This window comes from Dermacentor albipictus, chromosome 9 (genome assembly GCF_038994185.2).
Source record: "Dermacentor albipictus isolate Rhodes 1998 colony chromosome 9, USDA_Dalb.pri_finalv2, whole genome shotgun sequence".
Lineage (NCBI taxonomy): Eukaryota > Metazoa > Arthropoda > Arachnida > Ixodida > Ixodidae > Dermacentor > Dermacentor albipictus.
In genome coordinates, this window is record NC_091829.1 from 38,116,285 (window position 1) to 38,131,663 (window position 15,379).

Sequence of the window (15,379 nt, forward strand, 5' to 3'; positions counted from 1 at the left end):
GACGTTCCGGGGCTGGTGCCCTTTCTTTGAAGGTTGGCGGATGAGCAAATTTCTGTACCATCGAGGAAAGCCGTACATCTCAAAGTGCCGGTAACACGTACGAACAGTTGCAGCAGCCTTTCCTCAATCTTCAGGCACTTTTTTCTGAACACTGAACATCCACTTTTCATGCTAAATACACTGACACATTTTAAAAATTTTTTATATGCTTTGTATGGGTAGCCAGGCCCCAAGAGTGAATTGAATCGGGTTCTTATAAGAATTTGTGGGGGAAACATGTCCCGCAGGACATATTTCTCCCAGAACAAGCCCACCCACGGCAGAAAATTAGCATCATTCTACAAGGCGCCACTGCACACTTACTAGTATACAGGAAAAAAAGCGATGCTAGTGGTGATCCATCTGAATGATTGTGCTGCAAGGGGAATTGCAATTTCTGCGGAGAGGCACCAGTTCTTGATCAAATTCATGGAGCAGCTAACATCTGCTACCTAATTTTGAGTCTTTCCTTAACAGTCGAAAGTGACCCAATGGTATACAACTAACAAGTAAGGATGCCTTACCTTAGACAGCATAACAAACCTTTTGTCTCGATTTAAACAACTCATTATATCCACAATCTCACCACGTTTGCATTCTTTTAAAACCATGTGGAGTGCTATACACTTTGATTTTAACATCTAGTTATGTGGTGTTCCTGTTTTGGTACCACTAGTGCAAGAGTTTGCCAGATATGATCACCCTTCAGATTTTCTTATCAATTGACCAGAAGTTCACCTGTACACAGTATCACATGCACCTTGTTAATTACCAAATGGACTCCGGCTAATACCTCACTTTGTTTAGAAATGATAAAATACAGAGTATTCAATGCTGGGTATTTGAATGCCGTTTTTCTCGCGTATTCATATTTGATTTCGAAATATTGGCAAACAACCCTAATGAAAAGAAGAAAAAAAAACATAATACAATGCCACTGTGGCAACACACTTACTTTAGTAAACAATACATTTCCTTGAGCAACTGCCAGTAGCCATAATTAGAATAAAACTTCACTTATACCAAATACACTTAGCCTTTATTATGGGCATGCATATACGAGATGAACCTTGCTTTAAGGCAGTCTTCCTGTGTGGCAGCATCCTGACAGAATTGCTAAATAAATAAATAAATAAATACCTATACACCTAAATTAGTAAAGCTAAATACACTGCACACCACAGACGTAAAGCCATTACAAGTTTATAAAAGATATTTGTAGCAAGATAACAAGCTGTTTAGAAAGTGATATGTATTTTGGTCCCACAGTACCATGTTGATCTAACAGCAGTGACCACTGGGTGGCTTCCAGTCGTATCATGTCACATGGCATTACAGCAAATGCCACAATCTCCAGTAGCAAATGCGAAGAACACAAAAGACATGTGATGGTACGGATGTGGAAAACTAGCATTTAATGACATGGCTATTTTTTCCGTCGAAACAGTAGCTTGTCCCTTCCCTTGGCTTTCTCTGGCGGAACTGTCTGGAAGATGTCATCCAGTGGATTGGATGGTGCTGGCCCTTCAGCAATGCGGTGCTTGAGGCTGGCTCTGGCTTCTTTCCTTTCCTTGTACTTGCCAGCGGCAGCCAACTTTAGGGAACGTCGATGCTGCACAAGCAACACACCAAGAAAAAAAAGCATGCTTGTCAAGAGTGTTATCTGTCTTCAAAAGCTTTGCCCTGTTGTTAATCTGTTTTCTTCTCATTAACACAAACATGCATTAGACATGTTAACACACTTGACCAGTTACCATGCCTGTTCTCTAAAAGAGGACATTAATACTCTTATGAGAGGAAAGCACTGTGCAGAAAGGTGTAATGCAAGGTGCCAGGTGACCAAAATTTTCCTGCCCATTTATTGTCATGTTGGAACATGCACGACCTTCAAAACGACTTTCTGCGGCTCTCCCAGGGAGTGAGAAGTCAGAAGTTTTGAGATAAATGTGGAAACCTCTGTACTCTACAGGTGACAAGGCAGCAGTGGGGAATTCTACTGGGCTGTTCCTGCTACTCTGAAAGCGTGCCCGTTGAATTAGTGGACCATGGTATCCCTACTACAGAATGACTACAACTGTATTTACCTCATTCTAAAGTGCACCCAACTTTTTGCGAGCTTAAGGTAAGAGAATAAAAATTCACCTGTATATAACATGTACCCGATTTTAAAAATATATAACATGTTCCCAAGTTCGAAATCATAAAAAACGAGATGTGTAGAATTTACCTTCCCAGATTTAAAAAAAATGTCCTTGCATAATGAAAGCTGCATGTCATTATCGCCATTTGTGCTTCACTGACCACATATCCCAAGCATACAGGGACAGTATTCTCAATCAATCAATTTTAGTGATACTGCTATCACCGTTAATGCGGTTATGGGGCCCTATAACGTAAGACTATTCCAATATGTTTTTATTCCAATCTCTTGACGTCAAATTTGCGCAACCGCAGACGGAAGCATCGGACGGTGACCCGCAGGGTTGTCTGAACAGACCAATCAAACGCTCTCCTCATTCATAGGAAGTCACTTTTGTTTGCTTGAAAAACGAATAACATTGCCTAATCTGAGCGGCTTCTCTTATCTAATTGGCTGACGAGAGGCGAGGAGCATGCTCAAGTGGAGAGGGATTCGATGGGACCGAGCCACTGCACTGAAAATCGATAACTGGATGAAGAGGGTGGTGCCGGTGTCTTCGATTGGTCCACTTTTTCTTACTTATCTTGTGGTGGCTGGTTGAAAATCGCGGCGGCTTGCAACGGAAGGTTAAGAATAAAGCTAAAACAAATCCTCAGCAAAGAAGAGTTGGTAGAACAAGGTCGTAAATGTGCCGAAAGTGCTCGAAAACGTTACACGGTCATGCAAAAAGCTTTATTACATGCAAATAAACCCATGCTCTCTGGCAGGAGCGAATAGCCAGTGCCTGAGCGATCGGCGGCAGCCACCTTTTATTCTTTTCGGAACATGGCAGCCTGCGGCTATTCAGAAGAAAATTCACTTTTGTTCGTCATATTAATGCATCTTTAATGCGTACGCGTCAATTTGACGCAGTGAGATCTTGCAGTTTTGTGACGTGGCATTACAGGCAGGTGACGTGGGTGCAGAGCAAAAACTTTGGACCAATAGCTGAGGGCTAATGGCGAAAAGGCGTTGAATCAGAAATAACTACTTTTCTTTTGTTCGGTCAAATCATATATAATCAGTGTGTGCACGTCATATCAGATGGGGAGCTATCACGGTTTTCGTGACGTCGCATGACAGACAGGTGAAGTGGGGGTGGTCCAAAAAAGTTTTTGACCGATCACGGAGTGCTGATTTCAGAATTCGAATAGAAAAGTTACGTATAGCTTTACGTTACAGCACCCGTGGTTTCCCATATGATTGTGAAGCATAAGCAATTTTCAGACCAATTTTCAAAGCCATTTTCTCGGAAAAAGAAGGTGCGTTTTAGATTAAACAAATCAGATAGGTCCGGAATGCACAAGCACACCTGCAACCTTGAAAAAATACTTGTTTACAAAAGGTCCACAATGAAATTAGGTCTTTCCTATTCTTTCTTAGCACTGAATGAAGCAACAGTAACAGTTGGCAAAAAAGAATGTAAATACATGAGAACAACAGAGGCAAAGGAAGAACATTCACACATCTGTAACTAAATATTATGGGGTTTTACACGCCAAAACTACTTCCTGATTATGAGGCACAGCGTAGTGGAGGACTCCGGAAATTTCGACCACCTGGGGTTCTCTAACGTGCACCTAAATCTAAGCACACGGGTGTTTTCGTATTTTGCCCCTACCGAAATGCGGCCGCCATGGCCGGAATTCGATCCCGCAACCCCGTGCTCAGCAGCCCCACACCATAGCCACTGAGCAACCACGGCGGGTCGAGATGTACACGTGAAGGCCAATTGTATCTACGGATCTATGCACAGACCTATCACTCACACCCGACACGCAAAATGCTCCCCCAGTAGGGCGAGGGGATTCCTGACAAGGAGGCTTCTGAGGAAGGCAAACGTAAGGACGTGAATACAAAGGATAAGAAAGGAGAGGGGGGACTGTAGACGAGAGGGTTAGCATGTTCCTACTCAGGGACATTGACTGTTGCCTTGTAGACTGGTCACCAACTACAGTGCACTTCTTCCCCTCTGTCACCTGCCTTGTCCGAGATCAATGACACACGATGATGATGATGATGATGAAAAACTTAATCCCTCTTTAAAGGGAAGTGAGCAACGGAATGACACAAGAAAACTCCTAGTGTGCTGTGGTTAAAGAAAGTGTCACGAGGTCACGTGACCAGCACTGCTTCCCTCACCAATGTCTCCGGTATTCCGTAAACTGCAATACCTTTATGGATGGCTCTGTCATTTTGCTTAGCATGAGAAGTGAGGCGGCAGAAAATATGCTTACTAATGACAGTTCACATGAAAGAGTGAAGAGAGTGACATGCAAGGAGAACTTACCTGACTTGGAGTCACGTAGTTGGGGTTGCTGTAGATCACAGTTCCTCCAAAGCTGCTCTCAAAGACTTTGATTGGGTTGAGTACAAACCGAGGGCCTGCATATGAAAATGAATGAAACAAATGAATTTCAGCTCATTTGCCTTGCCGAAAGCCAAAGTAGTTGAACAACAGTCCAGCAGTAAATCTGACCAGCCTGTGTCGCGATGGAGCACAATGAGCATTACAAGCTCAAATCAAACATTGTTAATATGGCTAAGCTAAACCTCTCATAAGACAGATCCCAAACTAAGGTCCTCAAATGTCTGCCTTAAAGAAACCATTAAAGGAAAATGTTAATTCGACTTAAGGGATTAGCTCCAACATTTGCCATCACAATTTTCACCAAGAACCAAGCTTCTCAATATGAAGAAATGATGTAAACATGAGGGACAAAATTAATTCTTCTATCGTTAAAATGTAGAACAAGCTCTTTATGATGTACTTGACCAATTTACAGAGTGCCAAGCAACCACTGATAATAAAGAAGGATAATTATAGGCCATTCATACGCGAAAAATAATGTAGCTCAGCCAATTTCATTGAGCTATGCTGTGAGATAACTCACTGATGCTCTTCGACACTTGTGCGACAGCTACGAAAGAGCACGGCCTTTTCAAATATGGAGCTGTAGTAAGCCACTGCCAGTATTGTAAGCTTTTCCTTTGGCTAACTACTGTTTACATCTAGTTTTTTTGTAATCTAATAAGTTGTCTTTTGGCAAAGAATAGATGGGGAGAGATTTTGAGGACAGTTAGATAGCCTTTTGCCTAGCACTCAGCATCACCTTAAACGATTCCTTTGCTGCCATAGCTGCACTATTGCTCTCAGTTGTGGCACTGTAAGAAAGGGAGGGTTGAAAAACCTAAATATTTTTTTAATGAGGCTTGAAACTTTGTAGACTGAGCTAGTTTTTACTTTTTGTTCAAGCCTCTTCCATATTGTGCAACGTAAAAGATTGAAAAAGCCATTTATATTAAGCACAAAGTGCCATTACAAGTTTTAAAAGTTGCATCTCTATACCATTGATTTGCTCTTTTGCGGCTTCTGGTGGTACAAAACAAGAAGTAAGTATACAACTTGAAGTTAGCCCATTAATTTTTAAATATTACTTTGGTAAGACAATAAATTGAGTACTTTAAAGAGCCCCCTTTTGTTAACTTGGGTCTGCCAGAAGTATGGAGCCTAATCATTACTACTTTTTTTTTTGCTACTTTTTGCTTTTTGCTAAACTTTTTGCTAAACATAAAACCAAAAAACGAGGGCCCACAAACACATATAACGGCCAATAGAAAGATATGCTTGCAGGATTACCCACCAATCTCGACTAGTGCCCCGGTCTCCTCCACAATCTGGTAGTTGCGGAACCATATCCGGTGGTCCAGCAGCGAGAAGGTAAACACGTGGTCCACGAAGGGTTGGCTCTTGGGATGGTATCTGGGTGTCCCAAATATCTGGAGAGAAAAGATCATGCAAAGGATGGTGAAGCAGCAGCAGTAGTAAGTGCTTGGTTCTATTCAATGGTACTTTATTCAGAGTTTGTCCGGACACTTAAGCTTATTTCTCCAGACATAAGACAATTTCTGGGGCCAGGCAACATTCGGTTTCAGAACAGACCCCTATTGTTGTGCCCTGTAAGTTGGCGTGCATTGCGATTTCTGGCACATGTCTCGACTGTGGCTGTGCACAGCTGTAAGCGCGGCTGAGTGCGTACGCAGCCAAGTACCCAGCTTCGGAGGTAATCTGCCACGTGTACAAAGAGTCGACAAGCCGAGACGGCATGGCATTGTGCAAGCTGTCTTCCCACGCGTTTAGCATTGGAGGTTGTGTAACCTCGAGTTTCAGTGAACTCTTGAAGCGAGGCAGACAAAGTATTCGCTCCCCGTCACTGGCGCTTTTCATGATAGCGCTGTCCCAGCGCAAGCGACGCTATTAGCCGCGGGGGCCGAGTGCATGCGAAAGCGTGGCTGGCTTCGCTTCATTCGTACCGCCTATGTAAAGGTATTGTAAACGTGGCATGACACCGTATCATTCGTTGCCGACTCCCAAATTCATTTCAACATGAATTGTTTTCTCATTCAAACTTGCCTTTTTCGATTGTCCGATAATTCGGAAAATTCTGCGGCTCCTTTCCACGTAATAAAAATCGACCGGCGACTGTACTTATTTGCATAAAAGGTCTAATTTCAGTACAACGGAATTTCAATATAACGAAGCAAATTGCAATTTTACCTACTTCACTATATCGAGGTTTAACTGTACGAGAAAACAGAATTCTGCTAGGTGGAAACTCAAACACAAACCCCTTTTAACTGGATTGCGTTTTCCAGCTGCCATTCGAGGTCTGTCTTAGTAGGAGCGGCGCAGCCCCCTCGCTTCCTTACACGCAACCTAAGGAAGGACCCCAAAGCTCGCCCTTGTGCATAGCATTCGCCACCAGCGTTACCCGGTGAACATTACGGTTACATAAGCTGCAGTTGCCGGGAAGCGCGAGAAGCACTCAGGGATCTTTGAATGCTGTCACATTCCACTCTTAAAGACGAAGATTAAGCATCTTCCAAATTTTATTTGAAACAGCGATGGAGTTCATGTCGATTCCAGCAAATCTATAGCTTCTGAGCGCATATCTCGCATGCTGGTTTTGTGGACATTCAAAGAAGGTGTTGGTTTCACCTAAACATCCCAAGCCAATTGACATTCTTTCACTCTGTACAAAATAGCGTGTGGCTTAATATCCTAAACCGGCAATTTTCTTTTCCTCCATGCCTATTGCAATTTCTGGCAACTATAATGCCAACTCTATTTAGTCTAACGAATTAAATACTATTCTTTACCAAGCTTTATACGCTTGTATTTCTAACTTGGTGCCACCTCTCAAACATTAAAATAGGTTCCTACAAAAGGAGGTAACTGTGTTTCAATCTTACTTAAGTGCCCAGCAAAAATTTCAATTAATCTATGAAGAACCCTGCATTGAAAGCGATTAGTAATCAATTAAAGGCTAAACTGATGCATCATTAAGACTTAATTGAATAAAAAGGTTAATCGACCATCCCTAATCAGAATGCGGCAGCAGTGGCCAGGAATGCAACCCACAAGCTCGATGGCAGAATGCCACAGACACTAAGCCAACACAGTAGGTTTGATTTACTCGGTCATATATTGGGAAACTGAGTGCCGTCACGAACGTAAGTGTAGGAAGGAGGAAGAGCACCAAGACGCAGTGTTTCAGGCCCAGATGTATTTCATGCCTGACAATCCTCTATCAATAATGTGGAAAGTTGGGCTAGTTGGTGATTGATGATCATACCTTGCTGGTGAAGCAGCACACTGACACGGACACAGAGAAGACACACAAGACGACACTCGCAAATGATTTTTTTTTAAAAATGCCTTTAATCTTGCCTTGATTATCTTTGACGCCTGAGGGTGTGCAGGCGTCAAAGATAAATATGAAGTATGTGTTCTGAAATAAAATAGTTGCGAGTGCAGCGAGTGTCGTCTTGTGTGTCTTCTCTGTGTCCGTGTCAGTGCACTGCTTCACCAGCCAGGTATGATAATCCTCTATCAACATTCCAACATACACCGTACTCCTGCAAGCTCACACTCTCCTTGGGATACCTTAGGTTCTTTATCATGCACCTAAATCCAAGTAGATAAGCGTATTTGCATTGCACTTGTATTGGAATGTGGGCTGCCATCGGTGGGAATTGCAAACCATAAGTCAAGCCCATCAGCAGCATGTTGCATATGCTGGGAAAGTTTCAACTAGTGTCTCTTTTAGAAATATAACTGAGGTGCCTAGTAAAAGTGGACTGTTGAGTTATCCCAGAGTACTAGATCGTCGCTCCGTGCCTGCAGTATCCGAAGTTTCATGAACGTAGTTGTGCATAAGGCAGCAAAGCAGGTGTCTGATAAGATTCAGTCTTATTAGACTTCTTATATTACTAATTCAATATCATCAATCTGACTGTGTGCATGCCGTGAATAGTAGTGCACAGTGTCGAATGTATGCAGGTGCCAGCGATTACTATGGAATGTATGGTGAGCCATGTATAAATAGTGGGCACAGTTGATTCAGAAGATCAGACTGGACTGATGATTGCTCATGGTTATCGTTGTGATTTCATTCTCGCCTTCCTTTCTGAATTGAAACCTGCACTACAGGCTCAGCAAGAGTCATGAGGGAAGTAGTGACTGACAAGAGAGGCCCATTCCTGTACTGACAAGGGAGTGTTTTTTTTTAAGTCAGTGAGCCTTCCTAATTTGGCCGCAAGTGGGCTGGTATAACCTCATTGGCTCTCAATGATTATTATTTTCTTGCAGGTTTCATGTGTTGCTCTAAGCTTCAAAATGTAGTGGCCTGGATGAGGATTTGAACTCGAGACCTTGAGTATAGAAGCCTCTACTTCATGCCACTCCACTGCAAAACGAAGGCCTCTCCCAGCGATTTCCAATGCAGTGGTAAATGGAGACCACTGGGAGAGGCCTTTGCCCTCCAATGGACGACATAGACTAGGTATAGCACCAACATCTTTTGTTAGCTAGAAAAATTTCAACTAAAATCTCTTTCAGAAATTTGACCGGGTTGCTCAGTACAAGCACAAAATTAAGAAAGAAATCACCAAACATCAGGGTTACTTTACCTGAGACAGCAGCTCTTTCATCAGTTTTGAAAATGGGTTCTCATTAAAAGCCTGCAAAACAAAAAGAAAGAGAAGTATTAGACTTACGTCAGTGGTGCTTTATGACATTGTTATGCAGTTTTCTATGCTCAACAGACATACCGTTTTTCACATATTTCCTTTAATCAATGCCCTTTCCCGTGTCACAAAAGCAGCTCCTCACCAACATTTTTTTTTTCTTGTTAGAGAACTCAAAACCTAGCACTTCAAAACCACATAAAGCAGTGACACTAATTTGCTGAAGAATTATTCGAGCAATATACGGCCTCTTGTGCGCGCATGGCCTATATACATACACCAGCTATGCTTTGCCAATGGGAAGGGGCTTCACTCCCTTGCCTGCTACAACTAGTGCTAGCTATAACAATGCTTGTTATTTGAAAAAAAAAGAAAAAAAAACTGAACTTTATTAGTAAATTACCCTTATACAATACCGAAAAAAGGCCACTCTTGCAGCAAGAGGAAGCGTGGCAAATGAAAAAATTGTAAGACTGAAAGACGTGCAACGACTGCACTTTGGACTTCCCGCCCCACTCGACAATATGTCATGGATGTTGATGGCATTAGCTTTAATAAACTTTTTATGGGTAATGATGGACTACATGGTATTCTAAAAGAGCCAACGAATGAACTTCGCAAGTTTTGAGGACCACAGCAGCATAAGTACGAGAAAATACTTTGAATTGCACAACATTACTGATCGACATATCACCATTGCGGTTTCAGCGCAAAGTATTTTACCAGTCTATATACTGACTTAATGTTTATCCTTGGTGTCCCTCTAAAAGCAAACTGCAACTCATCACTACTGAGACTTCTTCAACACATAGCGGCGCCTTTCGACCTTTGCATGTTAGATACATGCGCGCCATATCCAGCAGCACAACACACAGGCAGGCCTCAATGTGACCTCAAATTTAATTATTCTACTGCTACAGTGCGGTCATTCAGTCCATGATTAAGGGGAAGCTTTAGCTCTGGAGCTCTTCTCAAAATACCTGGGAACAAAGAAATTGTTTTTCTCAGCAGCTACGGCACCAATATTAATGAAGTTTTTTTTAAGTTAAAGTTAAACTCTGGCAACTACAGTAAGTGGACTTTCAATTTATGCCATGCATTGTTTTTAGACAAATCCTGGAATGTTGCAAAACTTAAGAACACTCAAGTATGAAGTTTACAACTAATCCATTAAAGAATGACATTACAATCATATAAACTGCCACTAATAATACACTTAAGGTGGGAAAACTTGCATATTTTATTCATCACTCTCAATTAACTATACCGTTACTTTTTGAGTAGGAATCTTGTGTTATCAAGGTAAATATTGTAACAATTTTATTGCAAATTTCATAGTAACAATTTCACTGTAAGCTTTGTGCTTTTGTCTCTGAAACTTGCCAATTTCCAACAAATGTCAAGGATAGTTGAGGTCCTTAATAAAAATTCTACTTCCTAAGGTGGCTAGAACTTAACTTTCTCTTCAAAATGCAACAAATTTCCTTCAAATAGGTCCAGCAGTTGTCTTATAAAAGCATTCCTACTTTTTACGTGCCCTTGAATACACGGCAGCACTGGGGTTGGCCTCGAGCTAGAGCTTCCTCTGAAATCATCAATCTGAAAGGGTGAGTCCTAAATGTCTAAAAGCATCTCCAGCTCCAGCACCGAACTCACCAACTGTGACAGTAGCAGCAGGGAACTGCAGTGGACACAGCCGTGTTCTCTAAAATAACTTCCCTGCAATGCACATGTCTCGTTGCCCACTACACCATTGCTTGTTGCGGTCTCTGAAATGTGGAGACACAGGTCGCAACTCTCCGAGTGTGCAGGTTAACACATCCTCAAACATCTTGCCAAGTGCTAAATGTGCATGCCACTGCAGCGGTCAGCTCTATGGTCCCTGTATGGTCAGCTCGCAACAGCATGTTGCCCGAGGGACATGAGTTCCAGTCCAAGCATTATTGGTGGCAAAGTTGAATAAGGTGATTCTGACTTCCTCTTATGTACCAAACGTGACCATGAACCCTACGTGTCTTCGCCCCATGGTGAACTTGAATCTGAGGATGAGGGAGTGGCGTGACAACATGATAACTAGGACTTGTCGACGGCAACTGTCATCGTTTCTAGTGTAGCAGAATGGATGGACGGAAACAGCAAACCAAGTTTGGAGCTTTTAACTGCTGCCGCAGTAAAAACCAAAAACACCTATCGTACCAACTGTACTTGTCCAAAGCAGCCATCCACAAAACCACTTCATGAGCAAGCTCAGCCATCCATAACCACATATTGTCTGGTTAAAAGCACCTCGAGAAGGATTAAGGGGATCACCTCGTCGAAGGACAGAAGTGGCCGTGCACCTTTAAGGCAGTTGCCCGTCATCTTCAGCTCCTCCATGGTGTGAACTGCAGGTGGGAACATGAGAGTTAGCATCATTCACGACTGGGCTATTTAAAATGACGCTTAATAATGTGAGGATATACCCCTTAATCGCTCTTAATTTGAAAACATACGAACACTTTTTTTTTTAGCGACAAACAGACAGCGTTTCTACATGACATTTATGAGCAAGTCTGCTGCACTTTCTGCACCTGAACTATCTCGTGTATGTATTTCATTTGTCTGCGAAATTGCCCGCTTGCACAGCGAGATGTTGAGCAACATACCATTCTCAACAAGAAACTTGACAGATGGCCCATTTGGCACATTGGATGCCCTGCAAGAAGCAAATGCACAGATATAAGTACATCAATGAAGGCATCAAATAGAAAACTAATTAGGAAAGCCCAAAAGCACACTCACCATAAATAGAGGTCTTTCCTTTTTTTGTTTTCGAAGTACAAGCACTTGTTGCAATTCTTCATGTCACATATCTGAAACGACAATGTTCGCTGTATTCAAGCAAGCAATGCAAAGCAAGGGGTGCCCGAGAAATCGACGGCCCAGGCAAAGCTACACAAACTGTTTGTCACCTACCTCATTTATGACTACAAGGGGGTCCTTCTTTTCCATTTTGGACTCTGTGAACATTGCAATTACAAATAATGTACACACAATTTTTCATAAGACATTCCCGTGCCATTTTTCATGGAGGTGCATGCTTCTGTACTGATGACAAATTGACATGTGAACAAGTCCTACCTGACTTCTCAGATTCTAGCATGTGACCCTCGGCAATGACAGTGCTATGAGCACAATGGCTGGTGCCTAGGTTGGGAAAATTTTGACGCCTGGGGAAACCCGCTCGAAAGCTTTCACATAACACCCATAACAACAGCAGTGCAACAGAGATGCTGTCGTCATCACACCTGTATGCTATGCCTGAGTAAGGTGTTGTGCAGCATAGAAGCTGGTACTGCCACAATCCGGACAAATGCAATGTGGAAACAGGAAGCAGAACACTACCTGTGAGTAAGAACTTGACAGTGTGATTTTGTATAGCTGTGTATTCAGTCACCGAAAGATGGCGTAGGCCCCGAATTGAAATCGTACAATGTGACAAAAGCACATGGCAGACAGACATTTTGCAGCAATGTCACCTGCTGCGATTTCAAATTACAGCTGACCAAGAATGCAGCATAAGCAAATGCAAGGCAATACAAAGGAACTATGTATCGAAGTTCACATACAAACAAGACCTGTGTGCAAAATACAAACATGGCAAGAATAAATAAAGAAAAAGGAAGTGGGTGTCCTGCCAGCAGTCGGACAGGGCTGTGCACCTATACCGCCGTACTTGCAGTACCTAGTGTGATTTGGTCCTACGAGAGCCTTTAGCATGCAAAAATAATACCAGCAAATGAAGCCTTCAGGGGAGCACCTGAGATTGCAATAAAACAGGTGGCACGGGATTTCAAGGGAGCCCAAGGGACCAAAACTGTAACCAGGGTGGTCCATGGGTTGAGTCACTGGTGAGCCCCCAACCCGCAAACCAGTCAGGGTTCCAGCTTTAGTGTCCTTGTGGTCCTTCGATTCTCTGGAGGCACTGCCAAAGCACTAAATAATGATATGTTGCTTACACTTAGCACTTGCGCATATTATCATTGTCAGAAACAGCGCACATAAGCCTAGTAAATTCCTGCGAACCGAGGAAACCATTTGCAAGCCATGCAGTTGCATACATTACAGTGATCCCAGCAACTGCGCTGAGTGTTTCATACATATTGGAGAGACATATGAATGGCTTCTATGGATGAACTATTGGTTTGTCAACACTCAGCCTCAATCAGAGGCACTTCATGGTGTACTTTGTTAATGCCATGTTCATGTGTTACTTGCTTTCATTCAATGCCTGAGTAACATGGCTTGATCTCAATGCCCTCCTGGTCCTTAAGAATGATTAAACAAACTCAACAGAGCATTAGGTGTACCATGCAGATTGTAATCACGCAGTAGCTACACGCAAATTCTGCACTATGCGAGTGTACCGCCATGCAAAATCATTTCCTGCGCGTTACAGTGGCGAGATGATAGCCGTTTCTTTTGTTTTGTTGTTTTGAGTGCCCGTAAATTCACAATCGCTGTTTTTGAGAGCTGCTTTCAAGTATAAAGGCAGGGTGCACAAACAAATGCTTTCCAGAACACGTGCCCGTAACATCAACTTACTTCGGAGCCGGTAAGACCTACAAGCAATTTGTCGGCACTGTTCCTGCACCCAATCATCGCACTGAGCACAGCTGTTGCTAAACGCTGCGCAACATATCGCCGGACGTGTCGAGTTTTAGTGGTGACAGCGATGGCTACCTAAAAATAATATTGGGGACTGCGCGTCTTTGTTATCCGACGTTGAAAAGGGTAAAGCCAATTAACCGAACACAAGCAGAAATGCAAAGTACGTGCACGTGCTGCAGTTACGAACCGTTTAGGACGGATTAGAACGTATGCCAACATAGCATCTGATGAAATGTGTCGAAGACAGAATGGACGAAGAAAGCAAAAACGCATGGACAGTGAACTCAGATTTTTTTTTTCTTAGCGGATGAAGCACTTACCGGGCTTGGAATGAGGCAGCAATGTCCGAAGGTTAAGCATCAGATGCCTGTCTCTGAACGTAATCCCCCTCGATGCAAAGATCATGACACGCTGCTTGTTGATCCATTTGTGCTAAAGAAAAAAAAAAGCATAAAAACACGACAGTGAGAATTTAGAATAACGCAGGCTGTGGTTCGAGGCAACATAGGACAACAACACAAAACAGCGAGGAACAATAAACAGCAAAATACGAAGCGGGGCGCTTGAAGGTTTGGAAACGAAGTTCAGATTTCGCTCCCTGCAGCATTGCGCCTGTCACAAGCTCCTACGGGCCAGGGCTTCTGTCAACTCCCAATATCAGCTTTTGTCCCGTTACGTGCACATATTTGTATGGTTCCCTACCTTCTTCTCGGGGGGTTCATCCGATCGTCTGGTGACCGGAGGAAGCCTTTCTTGTGTTTCAACAGGTTCTTCAGCATCTTCGGCTGCACGTGAACGCTTCTTGCGCTTCGCCATGTTTGTTTGCTGCGGACCTAGGCGACCGAGCTCTTCCGGTTCCCTTTAAAAAAAAAAGTTAAATAATTTGCTGTTTTGTTCACGATTGCTTTTATAAAAAATGTAATCAATATAAGAAAGTTGTATTATAGTAAATATCTTTTAAAAGCAAGCCTACCGCAGGAGCAGCTTCAACGGAGGAGTGCCCGATAAGCGACGCGCTTTGTCCGTAATTTTTGTATATTACGTTTATTTTCTGTTTACGCGTAGCGAACACAGAACAGCAGCAACGGCCAAGGCAGCGTACGGCGCATCGCGAGAGAGGCAACAACAAGCGAATGCTCTTCATCGGCGGCGGCGCATAGTCGTTCCGCCTCCGAATTCGCTGTTAGACCTGCTAAGTGTGTGCCGGCCAACAACCTGACGGCGCGTGTGAGCATGGATTCAAACGGGAAGGCCGCGACGCCGAAGAAAGACAGCGGCGTCGCGCCTGGCTCCTCGGCCACACCGAAAGCTGGACAAGCGTCGACGACAGAAGACGGGCGTGAGTTCCCACCGCGAAACAACAGTCTTGACAGGTCGGCGCCGGCGTTGGTTTAGCCCCTGGGGGGGTCACGTTGTCGCATATTTGACCGGTTCTTACGTTCCGCCAGGCGAGGCGAGGAGGCTATGGAGCGTTCCAATCCA

At 43.3% G+C, this 15,379-nt stretch overlaps 2 protein-coding genes across 4 annotated transcripts in view; one reads left to right on the top strand and one right to left on the bottom strand.

The window, feature by feature from the left end:
- Nucleotides 1-1,431: 1,431 nt before the first annotated feature.
- LOC135916541 (ribosome biogenesis protein BRX1 homolog) lies at nt 1,432-15,352 on the bottom strand. Of its 2 annotated transcripts, none has more exons than XM_065449963.2 (11): nt 15,336-15,352; nt 14,600-14,756; nt 14,218-14,329; nt 12,203-12,246; nt 12,029-12,099; nt 11,893-11,942; nt 11,558-11,631; nt 9,191-9,241; nt 5,863-5,998; nt 4,509-4,603; nt 1,432-1,651 (listed from the first exon to the last, which is right to left on the bottom strand). In XM_065449963.2, the coding sequence occupies exons 2-11, from the start codon at nt 14,711-14,713 to the stop codon at nt 1,466-1,468; spliced, it is 933 nt and encodes a 310-aa protein (XP_065306035.1). In that variant the 5' UTR covers nt 14,714-14,756; nt 15,336-15,352; the 3' UTR covers nt 1,432-1,465. The 2 variants fall into 2 exon arrangements, with proteins under 2 accessions (XP_065306035.1, XP_065306034.1); XM_065449962.1 differs by lacking the exon at nt 15,336-15,352 and adding an exon at nt 14,871-15,007.
- Nucleotides 15,103-15,379, top strand: part of LOC135916540 (polyadenylate-binding protein-interacting protein 1-like) — a 32,195-nt gene continuing 31,918 nt past the window's right edge. For both annotated transcript variants that reach the window (XR_010568970.2, XM_065449959.2), the window contains exon 1: nt 15,103-15,236. Coding sequence is in view for 1 of the 2 variants with exons in the window: in XM_065449959.2 (XP_065306031.1) it covers nt 15,131-15,236 (106 nt within the window). In the remaining variant the exon portion in view is untranslated. The remainder of the gene's footprint in view (nt 15,237-15,379) is intronic.